At 41.2% G+C, this 17190-nt stretch overlaps 2 protein-coding genes across 2 annotated transcripts; both read right to left on the reverse strand.

Annotated features, from left to right (window-relative positions):
- Positions 1–518: 518 nt before the first annotated feature.
- LOC139987255 (uncharacterized) lies at positions 519–1929 on the reverse strand. Its single transcript, XM_072003282.1, has 3 exons — positions 1734–1929; positions 785–1037; positions 519–664 (listed from the first exon to the last, which is right to left on the reverse strand). Exons 1-3 carry the CDS (start codon positions 1840–1842, stop codon positions 643–645), a joined length of 384 nt encoding a protein of 127 aa, XP_071859383.1. The 5' UTR covers positions 1843–1929; the 3' UTR covers positions 519–642.
- A 2965-nt stretch (positions 1930–4894) lies between these two features.
- LOC139987247 (uncharacterized) lies at positions 4895–8261 on the reverse strand. The gene is made up of 4 exons (XM_072003272.1): positions 8010–8261; positions 7100–7566; positions 5917–6332; positions 4895–5658 (listed from the first exon to the last, which is right to left on the reverse strand). Exons 1-4 carry the CDS (start codon positions 8092–8094, stop codon positions 5625–5627), a joined length of 1002 nt encoding a protein of 333 aa, XP_071859373.1. The 5' UTR covers positions 8095–8261; the 3' UTR covers positions 4895–5624.
- Between the last annotated feature and the right edge of the window lie 8929 nt (positions 8262–17190).

The raw sequence follows: 17190 nt of genomic DNA on the forward strand, positions 1-17190 counted from the left end.
ACTTGATTAAGTAGTCACTAGATTGGTAAGTAAACAATCGGCAGAAGGCTATAATGCGTGCAAAGATAAGTAAAAAGTGCAAAATAAAATTTGAGGTCTCGTTCTTAAGCAAATAAAGTTTGAATATGTGTGATTAAAAACTGGTTTCAATATACGAAAAAATGTTTTCCGACGCTTTTGACTTATTTTCACACGTAGTTCAATTCGTTTATTTGCTCTTGCTCAGTCTGGAATTATCCGAGTTTAGATATATTTGTCAAATTTGCCAACTCGATTTTCTCGGAAACGAAGCGTCACAGGAAAAGATTTTATTCTACATTTTCCCCTTACTCTTTCTCGTAGAATCGCTTTGCGTCTGATTGTATCATCATGACAGCAATTAAAAGATTTAATCGATATATTTCACGTAGACTCGAAATGAAGGAAAGATGATATTATTTTGAAACATGTTACAAAAATTTCTGACATATAAAGGAGGAGTAAATGGGTTTATATTTCTAAAAAAAAGAACAACCTAATCCAGTCTAATGTACAAAAGTTTATTTTACAAAAAACTAACTCAAACGTTCCGATATCGTACAAAACTGAGCATCATAGGCTAGGGGTCGTTATCCAGTATTTATTTTTGAGCGGATCAATTCCTTATCGCCCATATCCGTAGCCTCTGCAACGAGAAAAGACAATGTATAAAATTCTAATATAATATTTAAGAAATAATTCGATCTAATCTCGAATAAATAAATTCTAATTGGAAATCTGCAATTGACGAATAATGAATATTTACCCGGCCTTTGCGCTTGCGAAAGATGCGCTTCCGAATGGGGAGCTGATGGAACCGGCGTGAGCAGAGGACAAACTACCCCCTCCGAAGGGATAGCCTCCGTATCCACCGTATAGACCGTGTCCACCGTATCCACCGTGTCCACCGAATCCACCGTATCCACCGAATCCGCCGAGTCCACCGTAACCGAAATGGCTGGGTTCTGGATTTGCCTCTCTAACATTCCTAGATAGTGGGACGTCTGGAACATCTGGAACTAGAAATTTCACAAGAATAAAGAAATGTGGCTTAAGTTTCGAAAGTTTATAGCTTGTTGTTCAAGGATTGTTAAATTAGAGGATTGTATCAAAAAATAAAAAAAAAAAAAAAAAAAAAAGAGAGAGAAAAAGAAGAGGAGAGGTCGACAGGCGATAATTTGGTGAAACTTTCAGGAAGTTGAACATCGCGACAACCTTCGAAAAAACTAAGATCGAAAAGTAATAATTTTTTCCGTTCAAAGATCTGTTAGGCATTCACTAAACGATGAGTCATAGCGGCAAGTATATTTCAATCCCGCCGATGTGACGCGAAGCATGTTAATCATTTTACGTTCAAGACTAAACGTCTGTCGAGATGCAAAACAGAAGCTATCGTACGACTATTAAACAACCGCGAAGAAAATGTAATCATTGTGCGGCTTGACTCGAATAACGTGTTCCTTAGACGAGAGATCTGAAACCATCGAAAGTACTGTTCGACATCGTTTGATTTTCAGCTTTGATTTCTCATTCGGACATTCCTAACGATCGACCTGCTCTAACTTTGATCCCAACTCTAGTTTCCATAAACACTACCCCTCTGATCGCAACTTTCCAATCATTAATTTTACAATTTTGAACAAACTGTGAAATTTCGAATGACATTACGAACTAAGCTTCTCTGTTAAGTTAACGTAGATTCTCAAGTACTGCACCTTGCTCTCCAACGTCAGGGTAGCCAGGATAGTCAGAGTAGCCAGGGTACGCAGGATAAGCGAAAGTGGTAGCCAACACGACGACCAAAACGATTAGTGTAGCCTTCATGTTTCCGGATTTGTTCAGCGCGAATTAACGACTTGATACTCGTCTAGCAGCTTCTTCGAGATTCGAGAGCGAAGTGACGATGAGAAAATCCACAGGGCGGTCTTTATATAGTAACCGCGAGCCTTCCGAACGTCTTGGGATGCCCCGAGTTTACGTAGAGGTACAAAACAGGTACTCTTCACGAGGAACGAGCGAATCTCATTAGCACGGACAGACCTCCGTTGTGTGAACGCTTTGGACACGATATAACGTGTTACCAAGAAGATGACTATCGGAACTTAATCAGACAAACGATCACGAACGATGATCAGACGATATTTGCACCCCTACTTTTTGCTAGCAATTCGAACTCTATTATATAGTAGACTTAACGGAATCGTTTTTTACGGTCAGATTCTTTTTTCTCTTTTTTCGTTTGCTTCTCTTTCCACGCTTGTCCGATCCTTCGATCGTTTCCGTTAGGATACGCACGTGGTCTTTGCTGTCATTTGGTGTTTCTTGTTCCGTATCTAAAAGGAAGCGAAGGATTTAAACTCAATTTCAGGAGAACGTTATTTCTCTATCCGTATCGAGGAGAAAATAGAGGACCTCGGCTCGATTCTGGTTGGCCAAACCCAATATGTGTTGTTCGTTTTCTATTTTTTATTTTCATTCGTAGCAGAGAAAAATACAATAGATTTGGACTGGATCTTTATGTAAACGAGTACGGCTTGTTTCGTTGTATTCTCGCTATCTATTAGGTTGTCCGAAAAGTTTCTTTCGTTTTATGAGGAACTAATAGACGTACAATGTTTTTTGTTTTATATTATTTTGTCGAATTACGTACGATCAATTTTATTCTCTTGAGATAAATATCGCGACATTTCGCAGACTTGGTTTCACGTTTGTATGAAGGTGTACTGTTGTAAAAAACAGGTTTGCGAAAGAAGGACACTTTTCTGACAAACTAATACCTTCATTTTCGATATCTGTCGGAGAGAACGTGGAATATTTTTCGTATCCTGTTTTATTTAAAAAGATTACTGCTTTCAATTCATTATCCGTAGCCTGTTATGTTAACTGTATAAGTTGGCATTTTATTTGCGATCGAATTCTTGATATGAAACGTCAACACATGTATTATGTATAATTTTCTGGATAGAATCTTTTTTTCGCTTTAGATGCAACGATGTTCGAAACTTTGACTTTAATAATATTTTTCGTACGTATTGGAAAATTTCCTCTCGAAATTATCTTAATGATCGTAATTTCATTACGCGTAGAAAAATTTCACGCGGGTTGTGTGTTAATTAAGGTCTGCCTGGGATTCCCCGTGAGGGACGTTTCTTCGTGTCATCGTCGTCGTCGTTCTTTTATCTTATCGAGCAAAATGATTTTCCATTGCCCGTAAAAATGACCATCGACTCGTTCAAGTTTTCCTGAAACCATTATATCGGAAGAATATTCAAAGATGCAACATACGTGAATGCGGTATCGCGCCATATAAATTTTGCAGAACATTGACCAACGCGTGATTGAATTGAAACAGAGGAAAAATGAAAGATAGATGAAAGATGAAATACAAGATGACAATCATATGTCAATTACAATGTGAACGTTCGTGGAAATTGCACAAACTCGTTTGGTCGATAGACCTTCATACGCTAAATTGCTTGGAAGGTCGGCACTTGTGATGTTCGTTGCTCTTCAATTTGTAAGAAATTTGGAACGTGCTTGCAATCAGGACAAATCGACAAAGATTTATTGTATAATTTTTCGTTGCACGATATAGTGATGAAAGAGGGTTATTAGTATCGACTGTTGTTTCGATTGTTGTCTATCGGCTGTTGAAAATATTTAACATGAGAAACTAGAAAACATGTACATCATAGTATTCGTAGCATGCTTAAATGTCAAGTACAAACAGCAAATGGAACTTTTTTTATTTAAATAATCGTTTAATCTGTTATTTTTATATTCCCAGTTTTCGGTTTGTTCGTCTGGAATGTTTAAAAAAAAAAAAAAAAATCAATTGAAGCAGAAAATAACGACTTTATTATACATATACAATCGAGGAATCGAGCAGAATAATCGTAACGCGGAAGGATTTCTTCGCAATTATATATGGACAGTCACGGACAAACCTTAAATTTCAAATTTATTCCTCGGCGTAGGCGACAGAATAGTTTCTCACGTCGTTCACGTTTTGACGAAGAACGACAGGGAATTTTGAAATCGCAAAACAAAAAGGTTTTACGATCAGGACCAGTTCCACCGTTTGATGAATCAGACGAATGTTTTTGTGTAGGAATCCTATAGTGACTAATTGCCTGTTACACGTATACACACATTGTACATGTGTATAATCTCAAGGTTTCGAGTAGAGCATGACGATTTCCGTGTGACCATCTAACTCGTTTATTTAGCGAACCAATTCGACCGCGATCATCGTGTCGTGTTTCCTCGCGTTTGCATTGTCTGTATCGTCGTTCTTCCCTTTTCTTCTTCAGCCATGTAAAATCTAACGGAATTACGCCAATGGAAAAACCGAATAGTTCGCCCACTATTTAAATACTCGAGTGTTTTGCTTCCAAAGTCTATTTGGCTTAGCTCGCTCCGCTCTCTAATGCTCTTAGCTCGTCGAGTTCGTAGAAAAATTGTAAATGGATCGAGTTATATTCCATTTGGCTCGTGTTTGCATTACGGAACTTCTTCGATATTCAACGATTTCTTGAAATCGACTCGCGCAAATCGTTAATTGCATGCTTGAAAATTGAAAATTGCTCGTAAACTTGCAATACAGATACGGATTAGTGTCTGCTGGGAAAAGTAAATCTATATAACGACGAGCTAGAGAGTCATTAAAGTAGGTCCTAGAAGCGATTAAAGGGTGTATCCGTGATTCATGTACATGTAATGGTTGTTATCGTGTTTCTATCGATGGACAGGTCAATGTTTAACGAGCTTACCGCAACTATTATTCGATCGTATGAAATATATATTTCTTTAACGAGGAACCAGAGATTGAAAGTTGGGAACGACTTGTGGTTTCATTGAAAATTCCAGACTCGTGTTCGTTTTGAAAATAGCTTTATTTCGATGGCATATCATGCATCGTTTACGAAAGACAATTTTCTCAGGTCGAAGCAGTTCAATGAGTAACAATGTACGGTACTGGAATAATGAATTTCTTCACGCTAAATTCGCAAGCTATCGTTAACTAGTAATTTCTTATATACTTTACGAACTATACTACAAGTGTGATTACCTTCGATCGATGTTCTCTTCGATTACGGCTTCAAGGTAGTCGAACGATCATGCAAACCCTTGTCTCGCCGAATGATACGACGTAATATTGCACTAGTCCGTTCGATCACTACGAGATCGACGCTACGTTCTACGTTATTTTCTTACATACTATTCATTTCTAATTTAAAGATACAACCTAAAGTACGATACTAATTTTAGAAGGAAAAGATATAATTTTGTAGATCATCGGTGAAGGGTTGGCATAGCTTGTTCGTCGATGTACCATTCGATGAAATTCTCGCATTAGGAGTAACAGTGACATTGGCAGGAATAATTCGATTCGTTCGGGGGTTAAATCTGAAGAGAGTGTCCACTCGAAGAAACACGTTCCTCGATTGCTTTTTCAGGGCCATGCCGGAGAATAGAAAAGTGGAGCACAGTCGAAACTCTGTCCTGTCTGCATATTAATGTCCAATGGAATATTGATCTTAACGGTATCGAGAAGCGAACGGCTCGATCATCGATCTATAGCGCCCGATCGATTAGTCGGGGATTTACTCCTCGGATGGCGGAGGACGCCGCTTTTTCCTGCAGAAATCGTTTGGTGAAACGCATCATGAAGTGAAATCCGACATATCACGATATCGGATGTAATAATATTTGAACAATAACGAATAATAACATTGCACACAATACACAATTAATAAGATTAAGCAATTATGAAATAATCGAAAAATATTAAACAATAATTGAGATTATCCTTTTTGTATTAGGAATATTAAATTTGTTAAATTATTGACGTCTTACGTTTTTTTTTTATTAATAAAACGTCATTGAAAAACTTACCCATTAGGGGATCCACCGTAAGCAGTTGCTACCGAACTCGCGACACCACCTTTTCCAGTAGAGTAACTGTTAGCAATGGCGGTCACGGCGCCAGGGGGAGATCCTTCGGAGGATCCAGCTCGAGAAGACCCACCAGGGAAGCTGAACACCATGGGGAAGAAGTTGTTCAGGTTCGGGTAGTTTTGTCGGCGACGATTGCCCTTGAAGGGAACGAAAGGAACGGACAGTTCATCGTCGTCATCCTCGTCTTCTTCCTCGTCATCGTCCACAACGACGACAGGGGTCTTCTTGTTCTTTTTTCCATGCTGAGCCTTCGGACGATTCGGGACCACTTCGGTGCTCGTGTAGACCGGCTCTGCGGCTGGGGTTACCGGAGCTGCCTCGGTGGTGAACGCGGGGATCGATTCCGGTTGCTCCTGCAGCAAGGAATGTTTATCGAAATTCAGAATTTTCTCATTTCTTACCCTTCCTTAGACAGCTCTGTTGGATATCCTCTCCGTCAAGAAATATAAAAATTCTCGTTCTCTCTTTTATTAGGGGGTACTGTTGCTTTCAGATCATCGAAGATATTTTTCTGAAGGTCAATGTTGGTATAACCAAAAACGGTAATTTATCGTATCTTACTAACTCTACTCACAATTAATAAGTATGTAACAGTGGAAATAGGTTCATCCCTTCTTTTTCTATTTGTAGAAAATAGAAGCACACGGAAACGCACTCGTTGACGGAAGTATTTCCGCAATTAAACGAAAGATTTTGTTTCATCGAAACTGGATACCTTGTTTAAAAGAATTTAGTAAGATGGCGAACTTATCAAGAGAGAAGAAAAAAAGATTTTATTAAGAATTTACTTCCCGTGTATATTTAACGATTCCACGTTTAATATTTAAAGCAAGTAGTTACTGTAGTGAAAATACTCTAACTTCTCACCATCCGCATATTAACTTTAAGGCCGGTTTCACACAGAGATACGCGTATCGTAATACACGTATCGCGATACGTGTATTGCCAGCTGCGTACCATGCGAATGTCGCCATTTGTATTAATGTTTCGTCTGTCGCCTTCGTACGTAAGAAAAATATCCTTGCCAGGATACACGAAACGAGTATCGCGATATCCGTGAGAAGTTGGTTTAATTATTCCAGTTATAGCAAATTGCGGATCTATGAAACAGTCATCGTACCTGGGCAGGCAGAGCAGCATGCTGTTTGTGATGATGCTGTTCGTCCTCCTGCTGATGTTGGTCACCTTGAGGATGATTTACCTCATCCTGCGGAACATTTCCTTCCTGTGGACGATGCTCCTCAGGCTGATACTCTTCTTCCTGTTGTACTTGAGTTTGTTCGTCGTCGCTATAAGAATCGGCAGCCTCAGGCGCTGCTTGAGCCTCAGCGCTCGACACTTCCGATTCCTCGATCGGTTCCGGGCCGTTTTTCAAATGCGGCGGCTGCATGCCAGCGAAAAATGCCTCGCCGCTCACGGCGTTTCCTTGGGCGAACACACCAGTCGCCTGACCACCGTGACTCGAACGTCGCACGGGTCTGTAGTATCCGGTGAACATCATCGCTCTATGGGGATATGGATGCACGGCTGTTCTCTTCTCTCGCAAGAAAACTATGGGGTTCCCGTAAGGATCTAACATCACTGAAACTTTAGGAAAAGACACAGATAAAGATTGGATGGTGGAAACGGAGAGAATTTTGCTTTGGAAAACAGAGTGCAAGAAGCTTCTTTCTATCGTAACGATAAGGAGGAAGGAACGGGCGAATTTGATGTTTCGTCCGAAGAGTCATAGTCATCATGGATCCCAGAAGGACTGTAGAGGACGTTTGAAATCAGATAGCGAGAATGAGGAGATTTAGCTTTGGAAAAAGAAACGAAGGAAACTTTTTGCTACTGTAATTAAAGAGCGAATTCTGTATTTCGTCCGGGAATTGATGGACGTCGCGTATCCCTCTGGTAGGAAATATAGGAGGACTGTTTCAATTCACAGTCTCAACGTATCGTTCGGAGAACTTTTGCAGAAGATGGTTTGTAACGCGGTGAAAGACTAATTTAGCTCTTGAAGAAAAGACTATGGGCGTTTTACTTACCAGGTTCAGCAGGAATAGCCCTGGACTCCGTTACCGCGATCGTCGTCGCCACGACGAGGAGGACGAAGCTGATCCACTGCGCCATCCTCGGGAACCAAATCGTATCGGCACGAACTTAGAACAGACGCGAGATCTCCAGCAACGATGATCAAGATTTCGTCGGAACACCACAAGCTGACAAGCACTGTGCACCTGTCTGGTGGACGGGGGTCTAGCTGGTTCGCGAACTTTTTGCACGATGCTGGCTATTCTCGAATCCGCAATTGCTTTTATACCAAGAGCTATGATCACGCGGGGGATGGGATGGGCAAACGACGACACGGGCCATGGGATGGATCGGTCGGATCCATGCACGAGAACGGGGATACGGGACCCTCTGCAGCCCCCACCATCGATCGTCAGGTGGTTGCCTCGTACCCAACAGGATCGTCGTAACGCAAACGTGCGCATCGTTCAACGATACGTGATCGTCATCCGAGATCGGTTTCGAACTTGAATCGAACGCATTAATTGCGATCTCTGCAGATCTCTGCTTGAATTCGTCTGATAAAGTTACACAACTGTTACTGCTGTCGATAAGAGATACGTTGGTAAACTTTGCGACTCTTTGGCTGCAAAGTGAAAAGACAGAGATTGCATCTCTCACGAACGATAGAAATATCGGTAGAAGGAGCACGGAACTCCGAAAGGATGCGATATGATTTTGAATTTGAATCCAAAGGCTGAAAGATAGGACGTAAATTTTACGAAGATCCCTCTTTGAAGAAAGTAGCATGAGATTATCAATGAGATCACCGATCGATGGACGATATAGGAGACTCGGCGGTGTTTCTTTCACGATGACTACTTTTTCCAGGACTCGATTCTCGTGACTCAAGCAGATCAGAACCCGATAAAAGGATCTAACGACGGAATAGCGCGAGGTTCATACATTTTCAATCGTTCTATAAATACGCGCGATCCAAGGAACGAGCCAGGACGATGCTTTCCGCTGATTCTTTAGCCGTGGCCGTACCTTCACGGGAATTCGCGTTTCCAGAATTTCCATTCCCTTCCCTCGATCGTCTTCGTCTTTTTTTTTTTTTTTTTTTTTTTTTATTCCGCGACCCCCTTCTTCCACGAACGACGCCCAAGAGAAATTTCATCCTGGACTCGTTAATCCTTTCGGACGTTCGACGAAGATTCGAGATCGATATATTATTGCGCCGCGCCTGTAGCAGAGAAGATAAACGAGCAGACCACGTTCACCCATTACTTTTTCGTGCATCAAATTAATATACGTCGTATCTCGGATACATCTCAGTCACGCGTTAACCACGCACGAGGACAGATTATTTTCGAGCTATCGTCCGGCTATTTTGGTCGATCGAAGGTTACGGAAGCTGATTGCAACGGATCCGGCGTCACCCGGTACGGTTAATGACGTCTGTTTTGACGTAACCTTTTAATATTAATATTATGTCAGTCATACTCGGTGGAATAGTGGCGGGTAGGGGTATGACTTGGTCAGAGGCGACGATAATTCTCGGGGATGATCAAAAGTCCGTAAGAGTCCAATGGCGGTGGCCGCGACGCTCGTGCTCTGAATTTCAAGCGAATTCAGACAGATCCGCCTTCACGTGTCACTGTCCCTTCCTCCACCGTGGCTCCCTTCTCTCTTTCTCTTTTTACCCGTTCTCCGTTCGGCATCGAACCGCCGCGAAGAGCAACGGAATTACGATCGACTCCGCTAGTCTTCTGCAGAAGCCCTCCAGCCTCGTTCGAGACCCCTTTTAACAGTATTTCTCCTCCGTTCGGGGTACATTATTCATCCCGCGCCTCTTCGTTCCTGTTTTTCCTCTCCTGCGAGACACGATACTCGCCCCGGTTTGCCGGTCCAAGCTATTGTTTCTTTACTGGATGATCTTTCCGTTGGATTCTACGCAGCCTGAACGATCGGCGCGCCTATGAATCGTCGTAGCAGAGGACCATCAACGAGGCTAATTTCCGTTTTGGCAGCGAATTGCTCGATCGATCGATCGTCCCGTCGGTGTACCGCTATTAGGCGGTCAATACTTCACGATGTTTTACCATTTCATGAATCAACCTCCAAACGCACCGTTTTCCAAGTCACGCATATCGTATTTTCGAGCGTGACCAGGCGACGCAAAGCGGCACGTCCACTTCTGATAGAAAGAACGACCGTTCCGCACGGATGCAGCTGGATTCGCGATGCTTGACAAAAATTTACATTTCGTCGGTTGCTCTTAAACTCGCCATTTTTTTCCTTTCTTCCTTTTCTTTTTTTTTTCTTTTTTTGCTCTTTTTCGTTGGTCGAGCCTGACCGTTTCTCACGGACTCGCATCAACATGAGTTTCTTCCTTGAGGGAAACGAATTGTTTTCTTTTCGTTTGTTTCAGATGGTTTTGTGATTCATAAGCTCTTCGATGGTTTTTCCTTTGATGGAAAAGTATAACGTCGAGTTATCAAGGACGAAGTTTAATAACATTCGCTATGGCAATCGACCACGTTGGACAGTTCTCATTGTTCGACTATTTCGTGGATAAGGATCTTGGTTCGACGACCTCGTAAAACGATCCTATTTCACGAATCGTCTTTCTCGACTTGGTCGCAGAAATCAGAACACTGTCCCGCGTTAAAATTCACGGCGCACGTTCGTTCGCCAGACCTATTGTTACCTAGATACAAACGTGATTGAGCAGAATGGTCACACGTGTATGTCGATCCATTTCTGGCTAGCAACAATAAAATCTTTTCCTGTAATCTGCCAACTAATTATCGAGCTTCGGTAATCTGCTGTGTCGAAACGAGGTTGAAATTGCACACGGAAATTTCAATGCAGGATTAAATTAAATCCGATACTTTATCTATCATTTAGTTTCTTTCTAAATCTAGCAAGCAGAAGATATTCACGCGTGACATTTATACCGTTTGCCATTTTGGTTACTGGATTATAAAATCGAAACTGTACCTTCTCATGGAAAAGTCGTTCAAAACGTACGTAAAAATTTTATCGATCTTTCCTCCAGTTAAATAGGGAACATTCGATCAACCTCTGAGAGTTCGCTTACGACCACAATTTTACGAGACAGTCGGACAACATAGTAAAATATGGCTGACGATTCGAGGTTGGTCTTAAATTGGTAAATAGGACTATCGATGTTCGTCGTATCAACGAGGATTCCTATCGGCGAGAATATCGAGCAGAACTTGTAAACAATCGTCGAATCGTTGTACGTCATCCGATTGCGAGGACCTGCTCGCGAGTAAATCGCATGTAAACCGATGATGCAAGTCCCATAATAATGAAATTCAACGTCCGTCCGTCCGTCCATCCGTCCGTTTACTGCGTCAGTCTTTAGAGCCATTCGTCTTCAGGAATCTCTTTGTTTCGCTGTTTCCCATTGTTTTTCCATCGTTTTCCGCGTGTACCTTAACCAGTTAGCTGTTTTTGACGAGTATACTCGTCATGAAGAAGTGGCAATATCTCGTGTTACGACAAACTCTGTCGGTAATAAAATAAAAAAATAAAACAGTCATTTCGTTACAATTTCATTCTATGTTATAACAGCCACACGTACTCTGTGTTTGACGAGTATACTCGTCGCGAAGAAGTGGCAATATCTCGTGTTACGACAAACTCTGTCGGTAATAAAATAAAAAAATAAAACAGTCATTTCGTTACAACTTCATTCTATGTTATAACAGCCACACGTACTTTGTGTTTGACGAGTATACTCGTCGCGAAGAAGTGGCAATATCTCGTGTTACGACAAGCTCTGTCGGTAATAAAATAAAAAAATAAAACAGTCATTTCGTTACAACTTCATTCTATTTTATAGCAGCCACACGTACTCTGTGTTTGACGAGTATACTCGTCGCGAAGAAGTGGCAATATCTCGTGTTACGACAAGCTCTGTCGGTAATAAAATAAAAAAATAAGACAATTATTTCGTTACAACTTCATTCTATGTTATAACAGCCACACGTACTCTGTGTTTGACGAGTATACTCGTCGCGAAGAAGTGGCAATATCTCGTGTTACGACAAACTCTGTCGGTAATAAAATAAAAAAATAAAACAGTCATTTCGTTACAACTTCATTCTATTTTATAGCAGCCACACGTATTCTGTGTTTGACGAGTATACTCGTCATCGCTTACTTTTTGCGACACATTTTAGCTACACACTTTTCAAAGAGGTCGCAACAGCTAACTGTTTAACTGCGCCGTATCTCGCCGATGACCGAGTCTAGGGTCACGAACACATGTCCGTTTCTCTTATCGAATTACTTTTAGAGAAAAATATTCGAGTGCCATAAATTAAACCTAAATTTCAATGCTAGCGGATAATTAAAATGTAAATAGATTCATTTCCATTTGCATGATAACGATGTAGTACGGTACTGTTTAAAAGTCATTTGCGATAGTGATCTTATAATAATTCCGAATGATTCTCGAGCGGAACCGGACGATACCGTTTTGCGTTCGGCTAATTAACAATTGGCCTCGATTTGGGTCAGAATGGTAATGAACGTGGCGGAAGATTTCGACGTAAGCCCGCAATATGAATATTCGGTTATTGGTATCAAAGATGACGAAGCAGAAAAATTGGCAATGGCAGGAAGTTTGCAGGCATTAAAATCGATAGGAAGGACGACTTATTATTAGAACATTGTATGGATACTATAGTTGCATAAATCGAATGGTCAATCACGCAAACTCTTGCCATCCATCGATGTCTTCGCTCGATGTATAGTATCCTTAAGACATTCTCTTGCGCACCTCTTGTGGCAGTGTTATATCTTATTCTTTATTTTTCCCTCGTTTGTCCTTTTTGCATACTAAGTGTATTCCTTTTTTTTCTTTTATATATATACATAGAAAAGAAAAAGAAAGGAATACTATTTCCTATTCTCTGGATTAATATTTTGTATCGATTTACGTCATAAAGGTAAGTGAACAGATTCATATTTCATAAATCACCGTTTGTCTAATAAATGATATATACGATGGTTACCATTTTGACAAGCTTACCTGAAGAGTTTCCCTGTAGTCTCCGCCGTACGTAGTTTCCCGAACCTATTTACCTGTTAATCCCCTTGAAAATTTCAGAACATACCGTTTATTTGAAAATGTACAATTAAATACATTATGTTCTAATTCCATAATGGCTATAATCGTAAAATCTATTTTAGCGAGAGAGAAGTTACCTATAAATCTTCCATCCATTGTACCATATTTACTCGTTCATTCTTAGTAATATTTCAACGGAGAAGTTTATGACAAATCGTCCGTCTTAAAACAAAGATGACGAATAAAACATTAAAACACGTCATGTCCTAACCCCATGAATCCTATCTCCACCCGAAACTCTTCCAACATACCTAATCCTTTTTCACAAAATATCATGCTAACTCGTCCTCGGAGACGAATAATGCATAAAGGGAACCCAGACGGCATTCGTATGAAGCTCTCAAGAAGATGATGAAAACTGAATATAAAACTTCCACCCTGCATCAAACGGAAAAAAGAAAGGAGAAAGAAAAGATGGAAACAGAAGGGAAAAAAGGGGGGAAAGGAGAACGAGAAGAAACGTATGCATCGACGTCGGTATCTCTCCAATTTATCCAATTCGTCAATCGCTTCGCGACTGAACAACGATTCTTAATCGAGTATGCCAACCGTCGTTCACTTATTTGTCGCAAAATGATCGAGCCAGACGATGGCTCTCTCGGTTCTCAGGACGCGCAGCCTGTTCGTGGCTCCTGTTTTCGTGAACAGCCAGCACGCACGGAATCAAGATGAACCGACGTACAGACGTTACACGTGCTGCGCAGTGGCATACTGAATCGAACACGTCTGTCTGCTCACGTGCGACAACTGTCGAAACGTGAGACAATCGTATCGTTTCTGCGGTGGGTTCGCTTCGCTCCGTTCGATTATCGCGGTGAAGAACGACGCGCAAAGACGTACGGCGGCAGTAAAAATTGTGAATCGTTGTTCTCGTTGCATACGACGCGATGAACACGCGATCGAAACCTGGAGAACGATCGCATGGAATGGACAGCGGCGTGGAAAAAGGAATCGATGGAAGGTTTCAAGTTTGGTATCGTTCATGAGACGAAGACCAGAGACAGAGAAGAGTGAGGTAGGATGCTAGAATTTGTTCTCGTTTCAGTCGGCGAACATCCATTATTTGGGAAATTTATTATTCTTATTTGTCGTTTATTTATTTATTTATCTCGTGCACGAGAATGAAAACAAATATACAGAGTATAAAAAAAAAAAAAAAAATGAAAGGCATAAAGCAGAGAATAGAATAGAAAATAAAGAGAATAGAATAGAAGCAGTATCTAACGTTTTAACATTTTTCATGATTCTTTTCAAATATCGAAACTCGAGACAAAGGTTGAGACAAGTTCTCAAGCTCGAAATGATCCAAAAGATCCGAGTTCCAAGGATAGGAAAGGGAAGAAAAGAAGAAAAGTATCGAATCATCGACAAATCCGATTTCTGTTCGCAGAAACGGCACGCCTCGAGCGCGCGATCAGTTTCCGGGAAGAAATTAGAGGGTCGCTTGCCACGGGAGGCACGTACAAGCGTCCTAGCTCTTTTTTTGATTTTCTAATTCACGCCTGGATCCGGTGGATGATCTACGATTCAATAGAAATCCCCCCGAACGAGACAGTGAGGCACGTGGATAGCAATGTTTAATTCAAGATCGTTTCTCGGAATGATTCCGGTCGCGCAAATAATTTTACACCTCACGGCTGCGCTCGACGGATGCAGCTATTGCCATAAAAATGGCCAACTCGCGCAGAAAACGCAACGCGACGGAAATATTTTGCCAGTCGGTTGCTCGTTGTCCGTCGATTTGACATGTACACTTCGCGCTCGCAACTTCCGCTGCGAGCCTTTTTCCTTTTCAACCCCCGTCCCCTTTACACTTTTCCACGCGTGTTCCTGTTTTCCCTTTGTCGAATCGTTTACACGAAAGGACGATGACTCTCGATAGATCCGCGTGCGCGTGTAGCAATTCCTATTTGAACACGAATCACGGAGAGCGAACAGGTAAGCCCAGAACGACGGGTTGAAGGACCGCGTTACATCTCGCCAAGTGGATTGCGTTCATTTTACAAATTTCCAGAATAAAACAGCCGCGACAGGTGTTTTGCTATCGTATCACTAGCTCAATGCGTATCGTGAACTAGACACGGATCCTGTTCGCTGGCGTGGATGCGATCCTCCGCTGAATGAACAACGAGCGGTGAGCGAAGAGCGAGTAAGCCAACAGGCTTACTTGGCTCTTCCATCCAAAGGGCGATCGTCTTCGAGTTCTAATTCTCGTAAGGAACGAGCTATTTGTGGTTGTCCGTTCCCCATCTTCGCTTCTAATTATAGTAGAACTACGCCTCTTGAAATTAAATGTTACCACCTGTTTAACCGATCTGCTGCTGATTCCACTTATTTGAACGAATGCTAACGAAGAATGATAAACAGTAGGAAGAATCGTGTCTCTTAACAGTGAAGTCGATTAACTGCTCTTTCTCACGATTTATCGATTTTATCAATTTCACGTAAAGATATCGTAGGAAAAGTACATCTAATTCGATCATGAAATTGTGCATCTCGTGAGAAATTTTCTTATATATCGATGATAAATCAATACATAAAATACCAGCATCGATTACAAACTTGCTATCCAGTTTTATTTTTTAAAAACCAAATTTGTTTCATCGACTATCACGTGAAGTTATGCGAACAGTTTGTTCTTCGGTGAGTTCGAATAAATAGACACGGTTGTTATCAACATGTAACATTATCAATAAATATTTACCGTAAATCTTTCTTATCGCGATCTACTCAGAGAATCAAGAACGTTCGCTTCAAGAAGAAACTTTACGAAATGATCGTACTTTGCAACTTTTCGTACAAGCTGGTATGGAAAGATGAATAATCAAACTTCCCCCACATTACCCCTCCCTTTGTACGCCACTGATCTTTCTGATCAGCAGTCAGAGGATCGACGGGCCGGGTAGGCCGGTTGGAATTTACCGTCCAGTCTTTCCAGGGAAGACATAAAATAGTCGCAGGTGTATAGTCAGCCGACATAAACGCCCACGAGTATTCGCAACGACGGCTACGGATTCTGCATCCCGATGCGAAACGAGATCTGTCCCGGTTGCACCTGTTCGTTCTCTGTCACACGTTGATATTGTTCAATGCGGATCGATCAGGAGAATCGGTTCATGGGACGCAAACGATACTTCCGTGCTCTGATCGCACACAAAATCTTAAAATTGCTTGCGAAACTACCACTCTTGGCGATAAGTTTTCGATCAAACGCAACAGTACGAAGCTAATCAAAAAGACGATACTACATTTTCTGAGATGTAAAATATATGCTATAATATCTACAATAATCAATAGATGAAATTTACGTTCGATAGTTTGATACTATCGAGTTTGGTTGAAAACTTCGTAATATCATCTGTACTTTGGAGATTAGAGGCCCGTTTGGTACCAGAACTAGCATTTGTAATTTTTATTTTATTTTATTTTACTTAGAATAACACATTTTTTGGAATTTGAATGATATATTTTCCGCTTGTATCCTTTCATATTAGTTTCTTTGATGCAGGTCCTACGCATACTTTAGTAATCGGTAGTTCTAGCGTTGAAGTGGATTACAATTACAAGTTACAATTGCACGCTTTTTGACCCTGAGAATGATCTAGTTAAAGATCGAATGTACAGCGATTTTACGGTATCTACGATGTCAACGTGGTTAATAATGTTATGTATTCAGTTTCTAGGACGAGGTGCTTGTTTACGAGCTTCCTGGAGGCGCCAGCCAGGCGATCATTTGAATATGAGGTATTAAATCAATGTCCACTGGGACATTGATAACAGCAGCGATGTCAAATCAAAAGTATGACGAACACTTAGTTACGTCAGCGTACCTACAAGTCCAGCCACGGATTCGCCATAAGATATATAGTGCTAGGCGTGCATAACGCGTGGAATACGAGATTCTTCCCTCGCATGAGTAAAATTTCTTATTCGACGACGCCGTCGGTCTGGTTGTTCTTCGCGAATTACCAAGCGGACCTCCGTCGGTTTTTGGCATCGGTCAAGATTTCAGAGACTTTTTATTATTTGGATACTAACGCGGAAAG

The sequence above is a fragment of the Bombus fervidus genome, chromosome 5 (genome assembly GCF_041682495.2).
Source record: "Bombus fervidus isolate BK054 chromosome 5, iyBomFerv1, whole genome shotgun sequence".
Taxonomy (NCBI): domain Eukaryota; kingdom Metazoa; phylum Arthropoda; class Insecta; order Hymenoptera; family Apidae; genus Bombus; species Bombus fervidus.

Bases quoted from the DNA above. Each gene is read 5' to 3' on its own strand.
- LOC139987255 (XM_072003282.1), bottom strand. From the start codon at position 1,842: ATGAAGGCTACACTAATCGTTTTGGTCGTCGTGTTGGCTACCACTTTC. The intron at 1,038-1,733 runs GTGCAGTACTTG...TGAAATTTCTAG, and splicing joins CCCTGACGTTGGAGAGCAAG to TTCCAGATGTTCCAGACGTC. The intron at 665-784 runs GTAAATATTCAT...TTCTCGTTGCAG, and splicing joins TTCGCAAGCGCAAAGGCCGG to AGGCTACGGATATGGGCGAT.
- LOC139987247 (XM_072003272.1), bottom strand. From the start codon at position 8,094: ATGGCGCAGTGGATCAGCTTCGTCCTCCTCGTCGTGGCGACGACGATC. The intron at 6,333-7,099 runs GTACGATGACTG...TCCTTGCTGCAG, and splicing joins ATGCTGCTCTGCCTGCCCAG to GAGCAACCGGAATCGATCCC. The intron at 5,659-5,916 runs GTAAGTTTTTCA...CGATTTCTGCAG, and splicing joins TACGGTGGATCCCCTAATGG to GAAAAAGCGGCGTCCTCCGC.